Raw genomic sequence first — 20334 nt, forward strand, 5'->3', positions numbered from 1 at the left:
TGAAACACATGAATCTCTCTCTGTGCTTGTGCAAAGCAAATGAAATTTTACAGGGTTACAGACATGGCAAGAAACAGTGAGGCTGTAAAATTTCGTCAGGAAAGAAGAAGCGGGGAAAGAGATATGACAAATTTGAGTTCCGCCTAAAAAAGAGGGGGAAACTGAAAAGGGGAGAAAAGAAAAGTCAAACATAAAAAATAAGAAAATGAAAATTCGAGGCACAAACTTCCAAGAAGTGACAGCTTTGTACTCCCCTTTTCCCTTATTTTATTGCTGAGGGAAGATTTGGTCCAAGATATGGCTAGAAGATTCATGTTACATGAATCTGGAATCCCAGCTCTCTCATTGGTTAGGCCTATATTTGTTTATTCACTCCTTAAGGGGCAAAAAAGAGAGTCCATATTTCTCCTAATGAATGTTAGTACTACTTGTGTAATTGAGTAACAAAAGTGGCTCTAAAAGTCAGCAATGTGGTTTTGATCATAGTAGAGTTTAGTTTATTAAATACTTGTTATTCTCAAAAGCCCCAAATGTGGCATAAATTTCTATCGAGATGCATTGCTTGAAGGGAGGAAATAGATGTTAGTCTTTTGATTAATGATGTCACATTTGTATGGATAAGCTTGCCAAGAAGGTTTTTAAGAATGCCATGGTAAGAAAACTTAAGTAGGGTAGCTTTTTTTCGCGGATTCATTCTTAATTGTGACTCTTGAAATTTGACATTCCTAGTAGTTTTTGCTTATATATATTTCTTTTCCAAATAGAAAACTCCTTTAAAAGCCATGCAAGGGGCCTTATTTCTAAAAAACTTATCATGTGTATCCATGTGCTTGTATGTGTGTGTGTGTGTGTGTGTGTGTGCACATGCCACCATGGTAGTGTGAGTTTATATGGAGTGAGCCCATTATGTTAATGTTATACAATTAGGATGCATTACTTTCTATAGTTATTCTCTTAAAGAAGCCAAATCAATGTACTAGATGATAATAGTTGCACCACAAACACCTAATAACTTTTTGGTCTTTTAAGAAGTGATTGTACTTGCACTGTAGTTAGTCGTTCGAAAGCATATGGATTGCTATAGTTAGGGTGGATTAAGATGCACAAACGTTTTTTATATGCCCACCACAAAATGTATTAGAAGTGGTGCCACAAACAGGGTGAAAGCTAGGCCCATGTGGAAAGATTTGCCATGGGGCAACAATTCACATAAGCAATATGTTGCAATATTTCCAATGAATAGACATTATTGGACTCGCAACACTTCCATTCTTACATACATGTCTCATTTTCTCAAAATTGAAGGACATATCACATTGTAGACTTTGGAAGCTTAAACTTTTGGCAAATTGTGAAGACAACCGCTTAAGGCTTAATTTGTGAAAGCCAGCAGTGGTTAGGCGAAACCGAGGTGCTATGTGAGGAACATTTCAAATGGTAGACCTTACGCTGAAAATTAGGCAAATTTCAAATTTCAAATTTAAAATCGTTAAAATTACAGGAATAGGTTTTTTAATAAAGTGTCTTTTGTCATAACATCGGAGAAAGTCGCAAGTTTCGTCTGCCAACGCAAGTTTCAACGAACCATTGACAGAGTCGGGCTTGCTGAGATGGATTCAGCGGCCAGCCTGAGATGGATTGTATGAATCGCTCGTCGCCGGGTCCTTATATAAATTGTGGTGCAGGTCCGCAGTAACGTATGACCTCCTTTTGAACCACAGACACGGAGAGAGAGAGAGAGAGAGAGAGAGAGAGAGAGAGAGAGAGCGGGCCTTCCAATAGAATCTAGGTAGTAAACAGTCTGCATCATGGATATGCGCATGACCACGATTCCAGCCATCGTTGTAATTGGCCTCTTTACACTCGTCCAGCTGCTCGGAATAGGCTGTGCGACATTCGACCCCTCCACGGAGGTCTACATCCTGTGCAACACTCAGAAGTATCCCGACGGCAGCGCCTTCGGCAAAGGCTTGAGCGCACTGCTGACGGCGTTAAAGCGCGAGTCGGCCTCCTCTGCGAGCTGGCACCGTAGCAGCAGTGCCTATGGCGGCAGCGACAAGGTGTACGGGGCATACCAATGCAGGGGGGACGTGCCACCAGACGTCTGCTCGCAGTGCGTCGGGGATGCCGCCCAGGCAGCCCTTGACAGCTGCCCGAATGCCATCGGCTCCAGGGTCCAGCTGGACGGCTGCTTCCTCAGGTACGAGAACTCCCCTTTCTTCAAAGAAGACTCCAGCATAGTCGTGGAGCTGTGCAACACGCAGAAGGACAACAGCACCGCCTTCCAGTCCCAGGTCGAGCAGCTGCTCACAACAGTCACAGCTTCCGCCCCCAACCGCCGGGGCTTGTATGCCAGCGCCAGCGCCCCCTACCCCGACGTACCTGGTGGTCGCCTCTACGCCCTCGCCCAGTGCCTGGCCTACCTCTCCAAGGCCGACTGTTCCGACTGCCTTTCCTCGCATGCTGACTCCTGGCAAGACTGCGATCACGGCGTAGGGGCCCAGATCCACACCGCCAGTTGCTACTACCGCTTCGAGATCTACCCGTTCTACAACGTCGAGATGAGCTAGCTAGACGTGATCACACTTCTACAGCTCCTGCTTAGCTGCAGCGTTCGAAGTCCAGCTCCACGCGGTATATATATATATTACTCAATAAAAATGTACTTTGACACAAAAATTCCCTTTTTAGTGACAACAAAAATCATCCGAAATGAGTTTCAATCTAGAAATGAAATTGAGAATTTAACCTTGGCACGAAATTGGGAATTTGTATGAGTGCAATTACAAATGATTCCTCGACTGCTACCTCCATTTAAATCAATATCTAAAAATGAACCTTCTCAAACCAAAAACGAACTAAGAATAGGTTGATTGAATCAATGCAATCGTCCTATCAATGATGAGCCACTTTCTTTTCGAATTCAACTACGTAGACACAAAGTTTACCATGAAAGCCATGTGAGAGTCTCTAGCAATGATGGTTGAACATTGGTGTGTTTGAAAACTTGCGTGGGTAGAATAGATGGGATCAAATTCTAGACAAGATTGTGTTTGTCTTATCTCATTTTTCATCAAAATCGTCGATACATAAGTCACTCCAAACTCTTCTTAATCTAATGGCATCACTTTTTCATGGTACACCTTTTACTCTTATAGTAGCTTTTATACAGATTTTCTTCTCTTTCATTAGGGTTTTCAAATATGCTTCTAGAACTCTACTCCAACCTACCTCACATGGTTGTGTATCCAAATATCAATTCAAAAAATATGAAAACAACCAAAACTCTTAAATTGAAGAAATAATTAAAAAAACAAGGAGTTCATGAGTGCAACTATGCTAGCTTTTGCCTCGTGATGCCACAACTTCTCGAATAGAATAGAAAGGCCACATTTCATACATATTTTATCTCCAAATCCATTAGATCCTTCTTGATATATGTGCCAAAAATCTCAATTAGAAAAACATATTTTTTATTACTAATCCTTGACAATCAATAAAGGAGTGCCATACATTAGATACCAAGTGCAAGTTACTTACAAAGTAGGCCATTGAAGGTACACCACTTGTCACTCCTCAAGTGCAAGATTGATCATGCTTCCATGCATGTTCATGCCTCCTCCTCTTGCATCCACTCCTATTCAAAATATTTATAATCAAAATAATAATAATAAAGGAGATATAAAATAAAATTTAGTTATGAAATAAGTGTTGATAGACACCCAATTGGCACTTCCAACTATGACATCAATCACAATCATACTCACTCTTGAACCACCTCTTAATGCTTTTACTCGTATAACTCCTCCATGTTCCCCTTCAGTGGCCTCCACTCGGGTGTGTTCTTGGAGTCCATGTTTTATGGCTCTTCTTAAGATCTCAAACTTTCTCTTTAGCCCTTCCATGGATTCATCATCTTCAACTTGAGTTACGTGAAGCACTATGTTTAGGAAGGCATGTTACTAGACTTCTAGCCCTTGCCTTTGCCATGATTCTCCTGCTTTCTACTACAGCAAGGCGTTCAACCATATCCTTGACTCTTCTAAGGCTCCTCTCTTCCCTTGCCTCGACCTTCTCCTCCATCTTTCCTTGACTCTATCTGAGCTCTTGTGATAGTGTTGTCACCGCCTCCTCTTGCTCCTTCCAAATTGCCAATATCTTCTCCTTGTCTTATTTTTTGAGAATTCAGTTTTTCTTTTAGTTGTTCTTGCTCTTGGAGGATCCCAAGGAGTAGGCTTTCCACCTCTAGTAGCTTTTTAGTTGACTCCTCACCTTTCTAGGCCCTAAGATCTTGCAATTCCTTCAACAATCATTCCTTTTGCCGCCTCTCCTTATGGAACTATACATGGGCTTGTGTCTTCACCCTTTTCAACTCCTAAATGAGCTCCTCTTGAAGGTTCTTTAATTGTTCGAATTGATCTTCCATGTCCTTTTTCTCCTGTATGAGGCTTGAGAAGTCCATTTCTAGCCCCATTTCTCCCTCTACCTTCTCCACTTGTAGTTCCTTTGCATTTATTCTACATTTTCCATCTCCATTTTATTCCTTGCTTGTAGTTCCTTCTCTTTAGGTCATTTACCTTTCTCTGATAGATGGTTATCTAATTTTTCTTCTCTAGCTGGTAGGCAGCAAATACATCCCTTTCCATCTCTAACTCCGCCATAACAGCCTTCTTGTCTTCCTTTATCTTTTCAAGTTGGCCTAGGAGCTTCTACACATACTTGTTGTAGTTGGTTGTTTATGGCATGGCCAATGTCATGGACGTTGTCGTGCTGCTATACGCGAACACAATGTGAAAAACTCTAAAGTGCATTGTCATTCGGCTTTCTTATTGATCTAGAAATTCAATACCATATTAGTCATTAGTGTCAGTGTCCGTAGTATGGATGGTTCAAAAATACTAGATTTTTGGATAAGTTAAGCCTATTTTTTATATTTTTGTGCATATCCAAAAGTTGTAGACAACTTCTAGAATAGGATAACATGTTTAAAAAAACCAAGTGGCTTTTAGCAAATTTTTAGGGATTTTATGCAAAAAGAAGAATTGGCGAAATCGTGCGACGCACGATCGTAGTTTTTAGGCAACACAAACAACACTCCGAACTGGGAGAAGAAGAAGGAGTGATCTGGGAGAATTTTGACTAGTTTTCTTGACATTTTAGCTCCCTTTTAGAGTCAACGAAAGCATTAGATTGGCGGTCTAGGAAACATAGAAGAAGTTATTGTTTGATACAGGTTTGGAGAGTCTAGAAAATTGATTTTTTTCTGAAGGCTACATATCCTGTCTTCTAGGAGAAGCTAACTGATTGTTTAGAAGATGCTTCTTTTGAAATGGGGCTGAAATCAAATTGGGCTAATGTAACTGAGGTACTGCATATGTTGGTAAAGAGAGAGCAGATGAAATTAAGATGGGGTATAAGCACTACACCTACTAGTGCTCAGAAGTGGGCTGAAATTGCAGCCAAGGCACCTGTGGCTATGGCAAAACAACTAGCTACACTTGTTGGTCTAGCTCTTAAAGTTGATCATGCAGTGGATGAATTAATCAGGGGCATGCATGATTAGGCTGAATTTGATTGAAATTAATGTAAATGTTGAGAAATTAGATGTCAATGTAGAAGAGAAGGGTTGGGTAATAGTCAAAAGACCATATAAAGAAGGATACAAGAGGAGATGCATTTGGTGTGATAGTTTACAGCATGAAAATCAAGACTGTACAGCCTACTGTGAAGCCAAAGCAAAAATTTTAGTCTTTTGGAAAGATGGCAAAATACATGCAACAAAAACTAGTTTTCTATAGAGCCAAATTTTGAAAATGGTGACATGTAGAAGAGGTTTGAAGAGATGGCAGCAAGGACATCATTTGTCGCCATAGATGCAACCACATATGGTTTGAGAATTGAAAGGGATGATGAAACTCATAAAGGATACCTGAGTGAAGAAAAATCTTGAGTTTGGATGCAAGAATTAGAGTGCATGGAAAAGGGTAAAGCAGCAAAGGTTCAATTGGCTAATGCAAGGCAAAGTATACGAGGGAAAACAGGATGGAGTATACCAGATGGATTCAATTTCAGCCCATGCTAATTTGGCTGAGCTCCATAATCAAGAAACTCTTGTGAAAAAAAAGAGAAGAAGAGATGAGGACACTACTAGTCCTTTCTCTTCAGGCCCATCTAAATGCATAACATAAAGTAAAATGGAGCAGTAGAAAGAGGCTAAACCAGCCATACTTGAGCATGTTATGAAGGATGCATCTTAAGAGAAGAAACAAGAAGGGAAGAAAAGGGGCAAGCAACCCAGTTACAAGCTACAATTGGATCTTGAGACTGCCACAAACCTAAAAAAAAGTTTTGGAAGAATGCATACTTAGTATTAGAGTGAAATTCGCACTTAGTGAAGTTCTTCGAATAGGGAAGTGTGAATTTCATGATGTAATCATTGATATGCTGAAACGAGAAAGATAGTTTGATAGTGAAGTTTTGCAAGCATTGATGTAGGTTGATAGAGACATAGAGAAACAACTTTAGAGGAAGTATGATGATGCATGCAATGCTGTTTTGGAATAGGGTATTCTCCAACCGCATGAGTAGTGAATTTGACTAGAAAGATTCTACATAGTATAACACTTAAAGATAGAAGGTTAGAAGATGTTACATTTACTTAAAGTTGATGTCCAATTGATGACCAACAAAGAGGGTTTATTATCATACCTTGAAAACTTAAGAACCCAATTCCAAGGACTTAGTCGTTTCTTTTCCAACAAAAGGGTTGTCCATCAAAGGCTCTATGGTTGTGAAACTCAATGAACTAGACAGATTGTCAAGTAAGTTGCAACTGTCGAGGGCCGCGCAAGACAAAAGGATCTAGAAGGAACATGTAAAATCGGCCCTGTGAAGACCTAACCCAAGGGGGAGAGTGAACTTTAGGGTAGCTAATTCATGCTAAGCATGTTGCTCGAAACTGTTGAAATGGTTTTAACGAAGGTTGGTCTTATTAAAGATGGATTGTTGACTCAGCAGGCAGATGGCTACCAACATGAAATTTGTTGAGCCATTTAAACCTTAGCAGTGAAGCTCCTGAAGTTGCAGTAATGGAGTCATGTCACTCATGGAAAAATTCCTTGTCATTGGAAGATGTAGTGGATGATCTTCTTCAGCCAAGCAGTCAGTTCTTGAAACACGAACATAACTTGCAAGAAAAGTTGTGCACCTCCTAGGGGATGTGTCTGTCTCACTCTGTAGTGCATGGTGCCCGTGCCAGTGGAACTGGGAGATGGGTCTACTAACCTTGGGCAAGCCCTTGGTAATGTCCCACACTTGAGGACCCACTTCGTGCGTCGTTGGAGGTGCGGTGCAAAACTTAGGGTGACGGTTCTGAAAGTCCTGCCCTTGATGTGTCCTAAGTGTGAAGTGGGGAAGAGGCTAGGGAGAACCCTAGATGCAGTGAGTGTGGTGCACAATAACAATGAAGGGAGACTGCAAGCACATGTGAAGTGTTCTCCTTGTTAACTTGCTTAGTAGTAGATTCATCTTTCAGCTTTGCTATTTTTTTGCTCTTCTCTTTCTCTCCAGTCACCTTGTCTTTGTTTCCTTGTGGCTTTTTCTCTCTTTGCTTTTTTTTTTTTTTGAGAATGAGAGAGGAGTACAATTGTCAAGGCATATCACACCCATTTAATCACGGGGCGGTCGCAGGCATTGAGATAAGAATGCGCGACTTTGTAGGTATTCTTTAATATCGGCCTTAGGTCTCAGAGAAGTGGTTGATAAGAAAGGGTGATTACACCTTGTGAAGCGGGTGCCACTCATATTTTCTAGGAGCTTTAGACAGAAGGAAGGAAGGAGAGTAGCCCGCATCATTAACCTAGTCATAGCTCTACTATCTATTCCTAGGTTGATATCAAAGAAGAGTGGGGGGAGATGGGCTTCCTCTACTGTGGGTTTTTGGAGTAGCAGGAATTTGATAAGTTGGAGGTAATTAGAAGTGGTCAAAAACGCTGGATCTGGGCAAGAAGAGAAGTCTGCAAGGAAACGATTTATAGAAGGTAGTATATCTTCTAACCTAAACACTAAGCATTCCTCAGGGCTTCTAGCATTTACATTATATATTTTTGGGAAGTCGTAATCCCCATGCAAGTCTCTATCATAGTCCACTCCATGCCTACGGGGGTAGGGCATGTAGATAGGATCATTGTGCTCTTCGGGGAGTGAACTGCAAAAGGCGGTCCATGCATCAAAATTGGTGTCCCAAATCCTCCTCCACCATTTTGGTTGCGCCTCGTAGCCTTGGACGATTTTGGGAACCAGATTGACCTTATCTTCCCAGTAATCTTGTGGCTCTTGTCGCCACCTAGTCATTATCATGCTCCTCTCTTCTATCCACCTGTTTGCAAGTTCATTAGCCAGATCCTTAATCTTGGCTAAGACTCCTAGAGGCAGGGCCTGGTCCAGAGAGTGTGGGAAAGCAAATGAGAGCTCAAACGGCCTTTTATGGAACTCTCAGTGGCATGGGCTCTTCAGGAAGTTGTCTTGGAATTGTGCGTGCTTGGCGTTGGACCTCAGCTAATTCTTGTCTTCTCCTCCTTGCTGCAACTACACGCTTAGGAAAATGGGCATGTGCAGGTTCTTCCTATGGGAGATTGGGTTGAGGCAGACTTGGCATTCTTTGTTGCTCTTCTTCATCACCTTGCTCGAAATCTGGACCCTCTTCGACATGTCGCTCAACCACAGATGGGATGACTGGTAGTGGTGGTGGTGCCTGCTCATGCTCCTCAAAACCTAGCTCCTTGAGCTTAGTAGTGGAAAGGCCCGTACAACATAAGTAGTGGAATTGTTGCTCCTTAGTGATCCCTGTACTCGTTGGGAGCTCCTGCTCTTGAAGACCATATCTTAGAGCTCGGGTGGTTAGCTCCAACTTTCTTTTCACCTTTTCCCCAGATCATCACCCTCAGCTTGTGTGACATGGAGTACCGTGTTGAGGAAGGCCTGCCACTGTGTTTTAGTAGTTATTTCAGTAGCTTCAACCCTGGCTTCTGCAAGCATTCTTTCCCATTCTACCACTGCCAAGCGTTCGGTCAAGTCCCTCACCCTGTCAAAATTATTCCTTTCCCAATTCATAGCTCTTTCCTCCATCCTTTTTCTCTCTTCCTCCAATTGGCTCACCAGGGTGGTTACTACCTGTTGCTGCTCATTTGTTAAAAACCACAACTAGTTCCTTTCTCTTAACTTCTGAGCCAACTGCTCTTCAGCAATCCCTTTGGCTTGATCTACAATGCTGAGCCTTTGGTGCACCTTGACCAGTACTTCTGATTTTTCTTGCACCAACTACTCTTGGCTTTGGATCTCAACAAAGAAATAGCCTTTTTTGATTGAAAGCCATGGCCATGAGGGCCTCTACATCTTCCTGGGAGGTCTCCAGCGCATCTTGTAATCTTTGCACTTCATCTTGTAGCCATTTTGCTTCTACTACTAAGACTCCTGGCCCTTCACTCTTCAGAAACTCGATTTCACTTATTAATCTGTTTTGTTCTTCTAGCTCCTACCACAAACGGAGCTCCATGGTATGTTCTTGTGGCATACTGGCTTCGCCTTCCTATACCTCTTGTCTTAGCATTTCCACTTGAGTGACCTTTTGCTGTAGATCATTGTATTGCTGCACTAGTAGCTTTAGACTCCTTTGCTCTACCACCAGGTTTTGCTCTTTGTCTTTCAGCCTTTGTCTAAGGCGGCTTTCGTTGTCCTACGCTTCTTTTGTTTTTGCTACTAACTGGTCCTGCAGGGCCTTCATTTCTCTTCGTCGGTCGACTCCCTGCCTTGAGACTTCTAGCCTAAGAGCAGCTGACATTTCTTTTTCTTTTTCTAGCTCCATCAAGGCCACTTTCTTCTCTTCCTTTGCCTTGTCTAGTTGTGCCAGTAGCTCAGCCACATATGCGTCATAATCAGTGTCGGCAGGCATGGGAGTATGGGGTGTGCTGGTTGATGTCTCCAGCCTTTGTCTTTTAGGGTCTTGCCGTGACTTTGCATCTACGGCAATGGGCCTTTTCAATCTGGTTTCTGGCACGATCTCGACCACTTTGCTCACTAGCATTTGCACCATGTTTATTAGCTGTGCCGTGTCGAGGGGAGGTGTGGGTTGTGTGGTGGTTGCAGTTGTCGTGTTTTCAGTCATTGCAGGCACAAAAGAGGAAGGAAGTTGATGTAGTAGGGACTTGCCCTTGCCTACAGCCAATGGAGCTGTTTCCACACTTGAACTAGCTTCGGCTTTATGATGGGGGCTCACAAGTTTGAGCTCTCCATCCCTGTGGGTCTCTTTCACAGATCTTTGTGTAGCATCTGCCAACTCGGCGAGCTCCTTCAGTCTCTGCTCTTCAACTTCTTCTTCCGCCCTTCTTTTCCTATCCTCTTCTGCCTTCTTTGATTCTTCTCTTATCTTTGCAAGCTCTTCCTCCTCTTTGTTGAGATATCAAGCTCCACTCGTGATACGCCAGGGTGACCGTTGTGTATTTATGTCACCGACTTGTCAGTCAGATGTGGTTGGTACACCACCCATGAATAATAGCTAGATGACAGCTATCCTTATCTACTCTAGTTCGTGGCTCAGTTAGTATGCCACCTTAGTTAGTTGAGTTTGGTTTGAGACCCATATATAGGGTTCTTCTATTTCTATGTACGTGAGTTCTTTTTGGCTTACACAACTAAGAAGAGAAAAATTGTTTTCAGCCTCCACCTCTATGTGTATTCCTCCATTGTGCAAGCAAGAGAGCTACAAGTGAGACTCCTTCCTTCTCTCCCACAATCTTGACATGGTATCAGAGCCTTGTTCGTGGTAAGGAGCTCAAGAAAGCAAGCCAAGCGCGCGATGTTCTGGTAAGAGGAGCAATGTTGCTTTCATTTTTTGTTTTGGGAGCAGATCTCTGCAGGTAGCACAGTCAGAAATTGCAAGAGTGCATTGTCTCAGGTTGAGACGCCCTTCCCGGTGCCCTATTTTTTTGATTTGAGGCCATTTCGGGGCCTGTTTTGGAGGTGGAAGTTTTCTGCACGCACTCAAGAAAAGGCCCAGTTTTATGCTGTGTGACATTTGTTCTACAGGTCGGTGAAAAGTTATTGTAGAAATTGCATCGTATGCTTGTGTGCAGAGACATTGGGAGTTACAGAATCATCCTTGGTTCCTGTTTATGCAAAATTGTCACTAGGAAGTGACAGTGTGGTCAAATACCACTTTCGCCAGTTTTGCAGATTTGCCCTTGTGAGGGTGAAGCTATGTTTTTTGCAGTGACAGAATTTTTTGCAGTGTTCTGTAATGGCGTCTGATTCTCTTTCACAGATTGTCACTGAACAGCTTGACAAGAACAACTTCCAAGCATGGTAGTTTAGAATGATGAATTTCCTTATGGGAAAAGGATATTGGGAATTTGTTGCAGGGAATGAAGAAGAACCAGTTCTTCCTGATGTTCCCAATCAACAGCAAATGGAGGCATTTAAAGCATGGTATGAGAGAGCCAGGAAAGTTATGTATTGGCTGTCTATCAGCATTTCAGACTCTATGATTGTGCATATTCAAGATGCAAGTACGCCAAAGGAGGCATGGGATACTTTGTCAAAAATGTATAGCACAAATACGCAAGCCAGGAAAATGCAGCTCAAGCAAGAGTTGCACAATGTGCAAATAGAAAATATGAGCATCAACAACTACCACATGAAGGTGAAGAAGATTGCAGATGCACTTGCTTCCATTGGGTCGCCAGTGGAAGATGATGATTTAGTTTCTGTGACCTTGAATGGTCTAGGAAAGGATTATGCACAGTTCCGAACATCCATTTCCATCCGTGAAAGATTTCCTGATTTTGAGGAGTTGATTACTCTTCTAATTTCTGAGGAGCAGAGAAATGGTGGTGCATCTTCTTCAGGAGGAACTTCAAAAGAAGCTGTCTTCTACTCAAATGCTGGAAGAGGTAGAGGCAGAGTAGAGGAGGCCGATTTGGAGGTCGTGGTAGAAATTAGAATATGCAGCAAACTCAAGAAAACCAGTCCTATGGAGGAGGACGTGGTAACCCTAGTGGCAGGGGGAGGTAGAGAGGTCGTGGTGGATAGCAAAGAGGCCAAAATGCAAACAGTAATGTTGAATGCTACTACTGTGGTAAAATGGGTCATATGGCTAAAGACTGCTATAAAAAGCAGAATGACATCATGAATGGAAAATTGCAACAAGGGAATTATGCATCTTCTAGTAGACAGGGTGATGACAAAAATGAGCATTTGTTTATGGTGTAGCACATGAACAATTCTGTGACAAGTGTAGAAGAAAGCAACGATGTATGGTATGTTGACTCAGGTGCATCAAACCACATGACAGGTCATGCAGAATGGATGGAGGATGCAAGGAAAATGGAAAAACCAGGATTTGTGGAGAGTGGTGATGATACTGCACATCCTATTGTGCAGATTGGAAAAATTCCTTTGTCTATGCAGGATGGGAAAAAGAAATACCTGTCCGATGTATTTCATGTCCTGAATATCACCAAGAATCTGGTTTCTGTTGGTCAAATGGTTGAGCAGGGCTTGCAGGTCAGATTTAATCCTTATGGATGCTTTGTTGAGGATATGAAAAATAAAGGTCGCTTGATAGCAAAAGGAAAGAAGAAGGGCAGAACGTTTACGTTGGATGCAGACATGCCTGAATTGAGTGCAGCAATGTTTGCACATGGGACCGGTGTAGTTGCAGATATTGATATCTGGCATAAACGCATTGGTCATGTTAATGTACAATGACTTAAATCAATGCAGGCCCAAGATATTGTTGCAGGATTGCCTAAATTCAAGGTTGCAGAAATGCATAAGGTATGTAAAGCCTGTCAATTTGGAAAACAGGCAAGGAAACCATTTCCTAGACATGTTCAAGAGAGTAAGAAGCCATTGGAATTAATCCACTCTGATGTGTGGACTACTAAAGCTGCATCTCTTGGAGGCTGTCATTATTTTGTCACTTTGATTGATGACTATAGCAGAAAAGTTTGGGTGTATTTTATGAAAAAGAAAAGTGAAGTTTTTGGGCATTTCAAAACTCTTAAAGCTATGGCTGAAAAAGAAACAGGTCTACAAATAAAATGCCTAAGGTCAGATGTAGGGGGAGAGTACCTCTCAAATGAGTTTGCAAGGTTCTTATAGGAGCATGGCATAAAGCAGCAATATTCATGCAGTCATACCCCACAACAAAATGGAATTGCAGAAAGGAAAAACAAGCATATTGGAGAGGTATCTCGTGCCATGCTCAATGAAAAAGACCTGCCAGATTTGTATTGGGCTGAAGCAGTTACTACAGCAGTCTATATAATGAACAGGACTCCCACTGCAGCAATACATGGGATGACTCCAGAGGAGAGGTATACTGGTAGGAAACTAGATATTTCTCATTTGAAATTTTTTGGTTGCATTGCCTATGTACATGTGCCAGATGAGTTGAGATCCAAGTTGGATCCAAAAGCTGAGAAGTGCATCTTTATTGGTTACTCTCTGCAGCAAAAAGGGTATAGATGCTATAACCCTTCTACTCGTAAGTTTACAGTGAACCTATTTTGCGCAGGTCTACGAGAGCTAGGTATCCTGTGGATAGGCTGAAATATGATGGATTTACAACCATTCACTATGCATATATGGTCAAAGTGATATAGGAACCAGAACCCACTTCTTTTGAGCAAGCCATGGGAAAATAAAAATGGGAGAAAGCCATGGATGAAGAAATGGATGCCTTGGAAGCAAATGCTACATGGGAATTGGTACCTTTGCCTAAAGGTAAGAATGAAATTGGTTGTAAGTGGGTTTATAAGGTGAAGCACAATGCAAATGGTTCTGTGAACAGATACAAGGCAAGATTAGTAGTCAAGGGGTATGCACAAACATATGGCATTGACTATGAAGAAACATTCAGTCCGATTGCAAGAATGGAAACCGTAAGAGCAGTCATTGCTATGGCTGCATCAAAGGGATGGTCTTTACATCAGATGGATGTAAAGAATGCCTTCTTGCATGGTGATTTGCAAGAAGAGGTCTATATGGAGCAGCCACCAGGTTATGTGCATGTTGTTCATCCTGAGTTTGTTTGCAGGTTGAAGAAAGCCTTGTATGGCTTGAAGCAAGCACCTAGAGCATGGTCGGACAAGATAGGACAGTATCTTGTCACTATTGGCTTTCAGATTTCCAAGGCAGATTTCTCACTTTATGTGAGAAAAACAGAGAAAAGTATTATGCTACTTGTCATTTATGTTGATGATTTGATTATGATAGGTGACAGTGATGAAGATATCCTTCATGTGAAAATGCTATTGAAGCAGAAGTTTGAGATGAAGGATTTGGGAGAGCTGCGTTATTTCTTGGACATTAAGGTGATTAGATCACCAAGTGGGATACAGCTCTTGCAGAGGCAGTATGGATTGGACATGCTGTCCAAATATGGGATGACAGGCTGTAAGCCTATTTCAGTTCCTTTGGAGCAGAATGTGAAGCTGAGCACAGATACAGGTGAGCTTTTGGAAGACCCTACTATGTACAGACGCATAGTAGGAAGCTTGATTTATATGACTATTACCAGGCCAGATTTGAGCTATACTGTTGGACTGGTAAGTCAATTTATGCAGGCTCCAAGGAAACCACATTTCGATGCGACTAGATGCATACTTAGGTATGTGAAGTCCACATTGCAGTATGGACTATTTTATGAGACTGGGGTTCAGATACAGTTGCATGGATACACTGATGCTGATTGGGTTGGTAGCATTTCTGATAGACGATCTACCAGTGGATATGTGTTTTCTTTTGGGAGTGCTACAGTCACTTGGAGCAGCAAGAAACAGCCTACAGTTGCCTTGTTGAGCACAGAGACTGAGTACAGGGGTGCAGCAATGGCTGCATGTGAGGTAGCTTGGTTGCATAAGCTACTTTATGATATGCATCAGTCTACAGATGGGCCAGTTGTCATTTATTGTGACAACCTGAGTAGTATACACTTGGCAAATAACCCAGTCTATCATGCAAGAACAAAGAACATTGAGGTGCATTATCACTATGTGCGGGAGAGGGTTTTACTAGGTCTTATTGATCTAGCACAGAGGATCAAATAACTCACATATTTACGAAGGCATTGGGTGTAGAAAGGCTGCGCAAGTTCAGAGACCTGCTTGGTGTGCAGGAATTGCGATTGAGCTCGAGGAGGAGTGTTGAGATATCGAGCTCCACTCATGATACGCTAGGGTGACTGTTGTGTATTTATGTCACCGACTTGTCAGTCAGATGCGGTTGGTGCACCGCCCACGAATAATAGCTAGATGACAGCTATCCTTATCTACTCTAGTTCGTGGTTCAGTTAGTATGCCACCTTAGTTAGTTGAGTTTGGTTTGAGACCCATATATAGGGTTCTTCTATTTCTATGTACGTGAGTTCTTTTTGGGTTACACAACTAAGAAGAGAAAAACTGTTTTTAGCCTCCACCTCTGTGTGTATTCCTCCATTGTGCAAGCAAGAGAGCTACAAGTGAGACTCCTTCCTTCTCTCCCACAATCTTGACACTCTTTCCTCCTTTCTTCCTCAGTCCTCCTAGACTCTCTTCGAGCCCTCTTGATTTTAGCTCGTTCTTCTTTGCTTAATTCCTCTTTCCTTTCCTTCTGTCTCCTATCCCCTTTCTTTTGTCCTTCTGGTTTGCTTGCTTGTGTAGGCGGCACTTCCTGTTCTCCCTTGTCACTTATCGTTCTTTCACTTGATTCTTCTTCTTCGTGGTGAGGTGGGCTTTGATGTTGTGGGCTTTGATGCACAGCTTGCTCTTCCCTGACTCCAGCATCCTTCATTGCTTCATCTATGATAGCTGTCAAAACACCACCATATCTAATTGTGGCCGCCTTTGAGGTTGGTTTCTTCCTTGTGGAGCATGCTGTTGAGGCAAGGGATTCTCCTCTTGTTGGTGCTTCCACTAGAGTGAGAAGGGCATCTGAGCTTTGAATGGTTTTCTGCATGAACCCATTCCAGTCTACCTCCTCAGGGACTCCTGCTACGATGCTTTCTAACAATGGGACCCTGATCCTATTCATCAATGCATTGTACCTTTGGCCCAAGAAGAGTGTGTGGATCATCTTCGCTTGCAATTTCACTACTGGTTCTGGGATGTTAGCCAAGATGATTCCATCCACGGTGTGCACCTCTTCTTTCTTTATCCCCAGCATGGAGTAAACATCCCTTTTTGGGCGCCTCTCTTTCTTGGGTACCAGCCCCAAGGCCTTCTCTATGATTGCCGCATTGAGGGGCACTTCAAATCTTCTTTCCTGCTCCCCTGTCCTCACTGTGACAGTGCCACAGTTCCTGCCCTTGTCAAAGTTCCTCAGAAATTCAGTACACATGCCGTAATCCACGGCCTACCCCACCTTTTCCACATACTTGTGGAGGTGGCATCTGTCCACCAATTCTTTGACTGCAAGTTTCTCCAAGATGGTCTCATCCAGGTTCAATGTGTGCTTGAAGGTGAATTGACTGAATCCTCGTGTCTCATCACTGATGCCGAACTTGGTCATCTCTTCTTCAGAAAATGGGAGTTTGCCCCCTTTGTCTTGTCCTGCCATGGTGGTTACCTGTCAACACACCATGCCAACATTAGTGCTTAAAAATCGGCTTATTTCTAACAAAACTCAATTTTGAGAGAAGAATGTACGTGTCAAAAATTGGTATACTTGCTTAGAGGCTTGAATTTTAGAGACAGGATCACAGCAGCAATCGCTATTGTTTTCCCTTTGCAGTATCTTCCATTGAGACTCAATTAATCATAACATTCTGTTAGATAGTATGACTCTCATTTTTCTGAATCTCATTTTGCTCTGCTCTTGCTCACATTGCCCCCCCCCCCCCATCTTGGATCTTTCAAGGAATCCTTCCTAGGATTAGCACAGGAAGTACGAGGCAAATGCTATTTTTCGTGGATTTACTTACTTAGCCAATAACCAATCATAGAAGCTTGGATTGTATTCAAGTTGGGCATGACAATCAAGAGCAGATGGTTGGATGGAGACTTGGGAGATGAAGGTCAAGACATCGTGAAAGAGATCTCCAGTATTAAGGCGTCTTGCAACATGTAATTCCTCTTCCGTAAGGAATTGGTCAATGTAAGGGTGAGCGAGCACATGGTCGTCTTAATGCTGGTTGCGGGTGATGGCCAAAACCCTAAATGAGATAGGTGCCACATAAGTAGGGTCATATTCGATGGTTTTAATTGCCCTACATTGCTCAACATTGGTCATTATCCGGCAACCTTTTTTCTCCCATTGGATTCTCAGAGCAAACCACTGCTGCAAGAATGTGGAAGGCGAGCTTGCCATCTGCGTGAGCTCTTGCAACTCGTGCTCAGGAACAGAATGAGGAGCCTTACGATATGAAGTGATTAGTCTTCTGAGGGCAGCTTGCTCCTTCGAGATTTTGTCGTTTGCTATCAATTCACCAGCAATTTTGGGGAATTTCCAGGTCATAAGTTCGTATTCTTCCCAAGTGCATGGTAATGCACGAACATCCGAAGCAAGTGTTTTGTCAAGAAGACCTAGGTCTAGCGTCTCATAACTTCTAGCGAATGTAGTGAAAGTTTTGTCCAAGATCTTGATGTAGGTTAATAAGTCATCCCCAGAAGTCACTCTCGTACTGCTGCGCATCCGAGGTGTGGAATCCACCAAAAAGTTGTGTGTGTGACATTTGTTACTTTGTACATACTTAGTTGTTGTGTTTGCATTTTTGTTCTGCATGGGTAGTATAGTAGAGAGAGGGGTCTTTTGCTGCCTTTCCTTTCAACTGGGGTTGCACCAGATAGGTCCTCCTTCAATAATGGTGGGCATGATGGGATGCTTTCAGTTGAGCAGGGTCAAGGCGAGAATACATATTATTATACAAACAGATGCAATAGGAGGGCATTTTCTCAAATCAGCAGATCACATTTCATGCATGCGGTACCCTCATTGAGAAGGAAGATGTTATGAGCATGGATGGGAAACCAAGAAAAGTTTCTTGGGAAATTTACCAAGCATTACATACAGATTCTCACAAGAAGGGTTTCTTTTCAGATACTTTTGTTGGCAACACCACTGTTAGTATGTATGGCAAGTGCAGAAGCATTATGGAAGCCGAACATGTGTTTAATAGGTTATCCAAGTGTAACACAGTGACATGGAATGTGATGATATCAGGTTATGCAGAGGAAGGCCAAGGAGAGAAGGCTTTACAACTTTATGGGCACACGCAGGTTGAAGATGTCAACCCAGTTGAGCAGACAATAGTGATCACACTCCAAGCATGCGCAATCCAAGAAGAGAAGGGCCGAATAACTCAAAGTCTTTGGAAATTCGATAAGCGTTACATGTTGATGTCCTTCAGAAAGGATTCACATCAGACATTTATGTTTGTAGTACCCTGGTGTCTATGTATAGCAAATGTGAGAGCATTGTAGAAGCAGAGAATGTGTTTGATGGGTTGTTTGAGCACACTGTTGTGTTATGGAATGCTTTGCTTTTTGCCTATCTAGAGGTCAGTCAAGTAGATAAAGCTTTGCAAGTGTACTTCAAAATGAAAGCTGAAGATGTGATTTTGAATGATATCACAATTTTATCTGCAGTAGCAGCTTGCAGGACCACTGGAAGTGTGGAGATGTGCAGACAGTTTCATTTTGATATAGTTTTTGCAGGTTATGATCTGCTTCCTGAGTTTGGAACGGCACTTATCTGCACATATGGTGATTGTTCATGTATGGTTGATGCTCAAGCCGTCTTCAATGGAATGCGGAAGAAAGATGTTGTAGCATGGACTGCATGTATTGATGGCTATGTGCAGGAAGGAAATAGTCTAGCAAGCCTACAAATGTTTTATGAAATGTAGCTAGCTGGTATAATTCCTAATGGATTCACATTTCTTTCACTCCGGAATGCTTGCAGTCATTCCAGTTTTGTTGACAAAGGCATTGAGTATCTCAATGGTATTCATACATATTCAGGATTATGTCTAGACTTGAAGCATTATGTGGCTATGATAGACCTCCTTGCATGGGCAGGAATACTGCGGACGGAGTGCTTGATTGGGAGAAGGCTGCTTTTCTCGTTAAAAATGGGTCCATTTTTCTAATAAAAAAGGGGAGATATTGTGGAAGGAACAGAGGATGGTGAAGAAAAGCATCGGGGATAAGAGTTTTTGGGAAAAAAAGGAAGCTCGAATGGGCAAGAAAGAACAAGGAGGTGACTGATGCTCGGTACAAGGTCGCTGTTGCTTATAACTGCAAGATTGTTGAGGGTGTTTTGAGTCATCAAATGAAAGACTATTGTTTCAGAAAATGACATAGTCAAAATTGACCTTGGGTGCCACATTGATGGTTTCATAGCTGTTGTTGCTCACACGCATGTTATTCAAGAAGGGCCTGTTACGGGAAGAGCAGTAGATATTCTAGCTGCCACAAGCACAGCGGAAGAAGTTGCTCTGAGGCTGATCAGGCCTGGAAAGAAGAACAGGGATTCCTGTCCTGGAGTGGACAATCCAAAAAACATTTCTTTGGGCACTCTGGATCAGAGAGAAGGACAGGCAACGGGCTTTTAGGAGATCGATCGAGCTCTTCTCGAATGCTTATAAACCTTGTGAAGTAGAAGATCGCGAAGAAGCACATCAAGAAGTACAAGCGACCTCAGAGTGACCGCAAGATCTCTGTCAAGCCAAACTGGCATAGGCCGAAGGGTATTGATTCTTGTGTCAGGCAAAAGTTTAAAGGATGCATATTAATGCCCAATATTGGTTATGGAACGAACAAGAAGACTCGACATGTCCTTCCCAATGGATTTAAGAAGTTCTTGGTGCACAACTCTCCTGAGCTAGATCTTCCGATGATGCATAACAGGAAGTTCTGTGCTGAGATTGCCCATAATGTCTCAACTCTCAAGCGGAAGTCAATTGTTGAGTGGGCTGCACAACTCAACATAGCTGTGACGAATGGTTCTGCCAGATTGCAGCTATTACCTCCAACCACCACGAACGTGAATTAAGGCACAATTGGAATCAAAGGAGTTGCTCACATTCTGCATTAAACAACTGAAGAATCTAAACAAAGTAAGGCTTGTTGACGCTGGGTTTAAATGCACATAGCCGCACTCTAAGAGACTGAAAGTCAAGTTAAAGATTCAAAAAGAAGTGATGAATGATGCTATATTGGAACAAGGGTATGTTGTTGAGTATGTTGTGGAAGATTATATGTGTGATAGTTGCTCTAGATCTGCAGCAAATCCAGAGCAGTGAGTTGCTACAGTGCAAGTGAGGTAGAAGGTTGACCACAAGAAAACATTCTTCTACCT

The 20334-nt window shown here is 42.5% G+C and overlaps 2 protein-coding genes and 1 pseudogene across 2 annotated transcripts; all 3 read left to right on the top strand.

Moving 5' to 3' along the window:
• The first annotated feature begins 1312 nt into the window (after nt 1-1312).
• LOC148008814 (cysteine-rich repeat secretory protein 55-like) lies at nt 1313-2866 on the top strand. Its single transcript, XM_087674014.1, has one exon. It carries the CDS (start codon nt 1809-1811, stop codon nt 2568-2570), a length of 762 nt encoding a protein of 253 aa, XP_087530140.1. The 5' UTR covers nt 1313-1808; the 3' UTR covers nt 2571-2866.
• A 15124-nt stretch (nt 2867-17990) lies between these two features.
• Nucleotides 17991-18880, top strand: LOC148008815 (pentatricopeptide repeat-containing protein At2g33680-like). The gene is made up of 3 exons (XM_087674004.1): nt 17991-18099; nt 18196-18284; nt 18383-18880. Exons 1-3 carry the CDS (start codon nt 17991-17993, stop codon nt 18878-18880), a joined length of 696 nt encoding a protein of 231 aa, XP_087530130.1.
• Nucleotides 18881-19611: 731 nt separating this feature from the next.
• Nucleotides 19612-20028, top strand: LOC148008816 (large ribosomal subunit protein eL32z pseudogene; annotated as a pseudogene).
• Nucleotides 20029-20334: the final 306 nt, after the last annotated feature.

The sequence above is a fragment of the Lygodium microphyllum genome, unplaced genomic scaffold (genome assembly GCF_053477565.2).
Source record: "Lygodium microphyllum isolate KBCC unplaced genomic scaffold, Lygodium_microphyllum_v1.1.10 scaffold_67, whole genome shotgun sequence".
NCBI lineage: Eukaryota > Viridiplantae > Streptophyta > Polypodiopsida > Schizaeales > Lygodiaceae > Lygodium > Lygodium microphyllum.

Bases quoted from the DNA above. Each gene is read 5' to 3' on its own strand.
- LOC148008814 (XM_087674014.1), top strand. From the start codon at position 1,809: ATGGATATGCGCATGACCACGATTCCAGCCATCGTTGTAATTGGCCTC.
- LOC148008815 (XM_087674004.1), top strand. From the start codon at position 17,991: ATGGATGGGAAACCAAGAAAAGTTTCTTGGGAAATTTACCAAGCATTA. The intron at 18,100-18,195 runs GTATGTATGGCA...TGATGATATCAG, and splicing joins TGTTGGCAACACCACTGTTA to GTTATGCAGAGGAAGGCCAA. The intron at 18,285-18,382 runs GTGATCACACTC...GATGTCCTTCAG, and splicing joins ACCCAGTTGAGCAGACAATA to AAAGGATTCACATCAGACAT.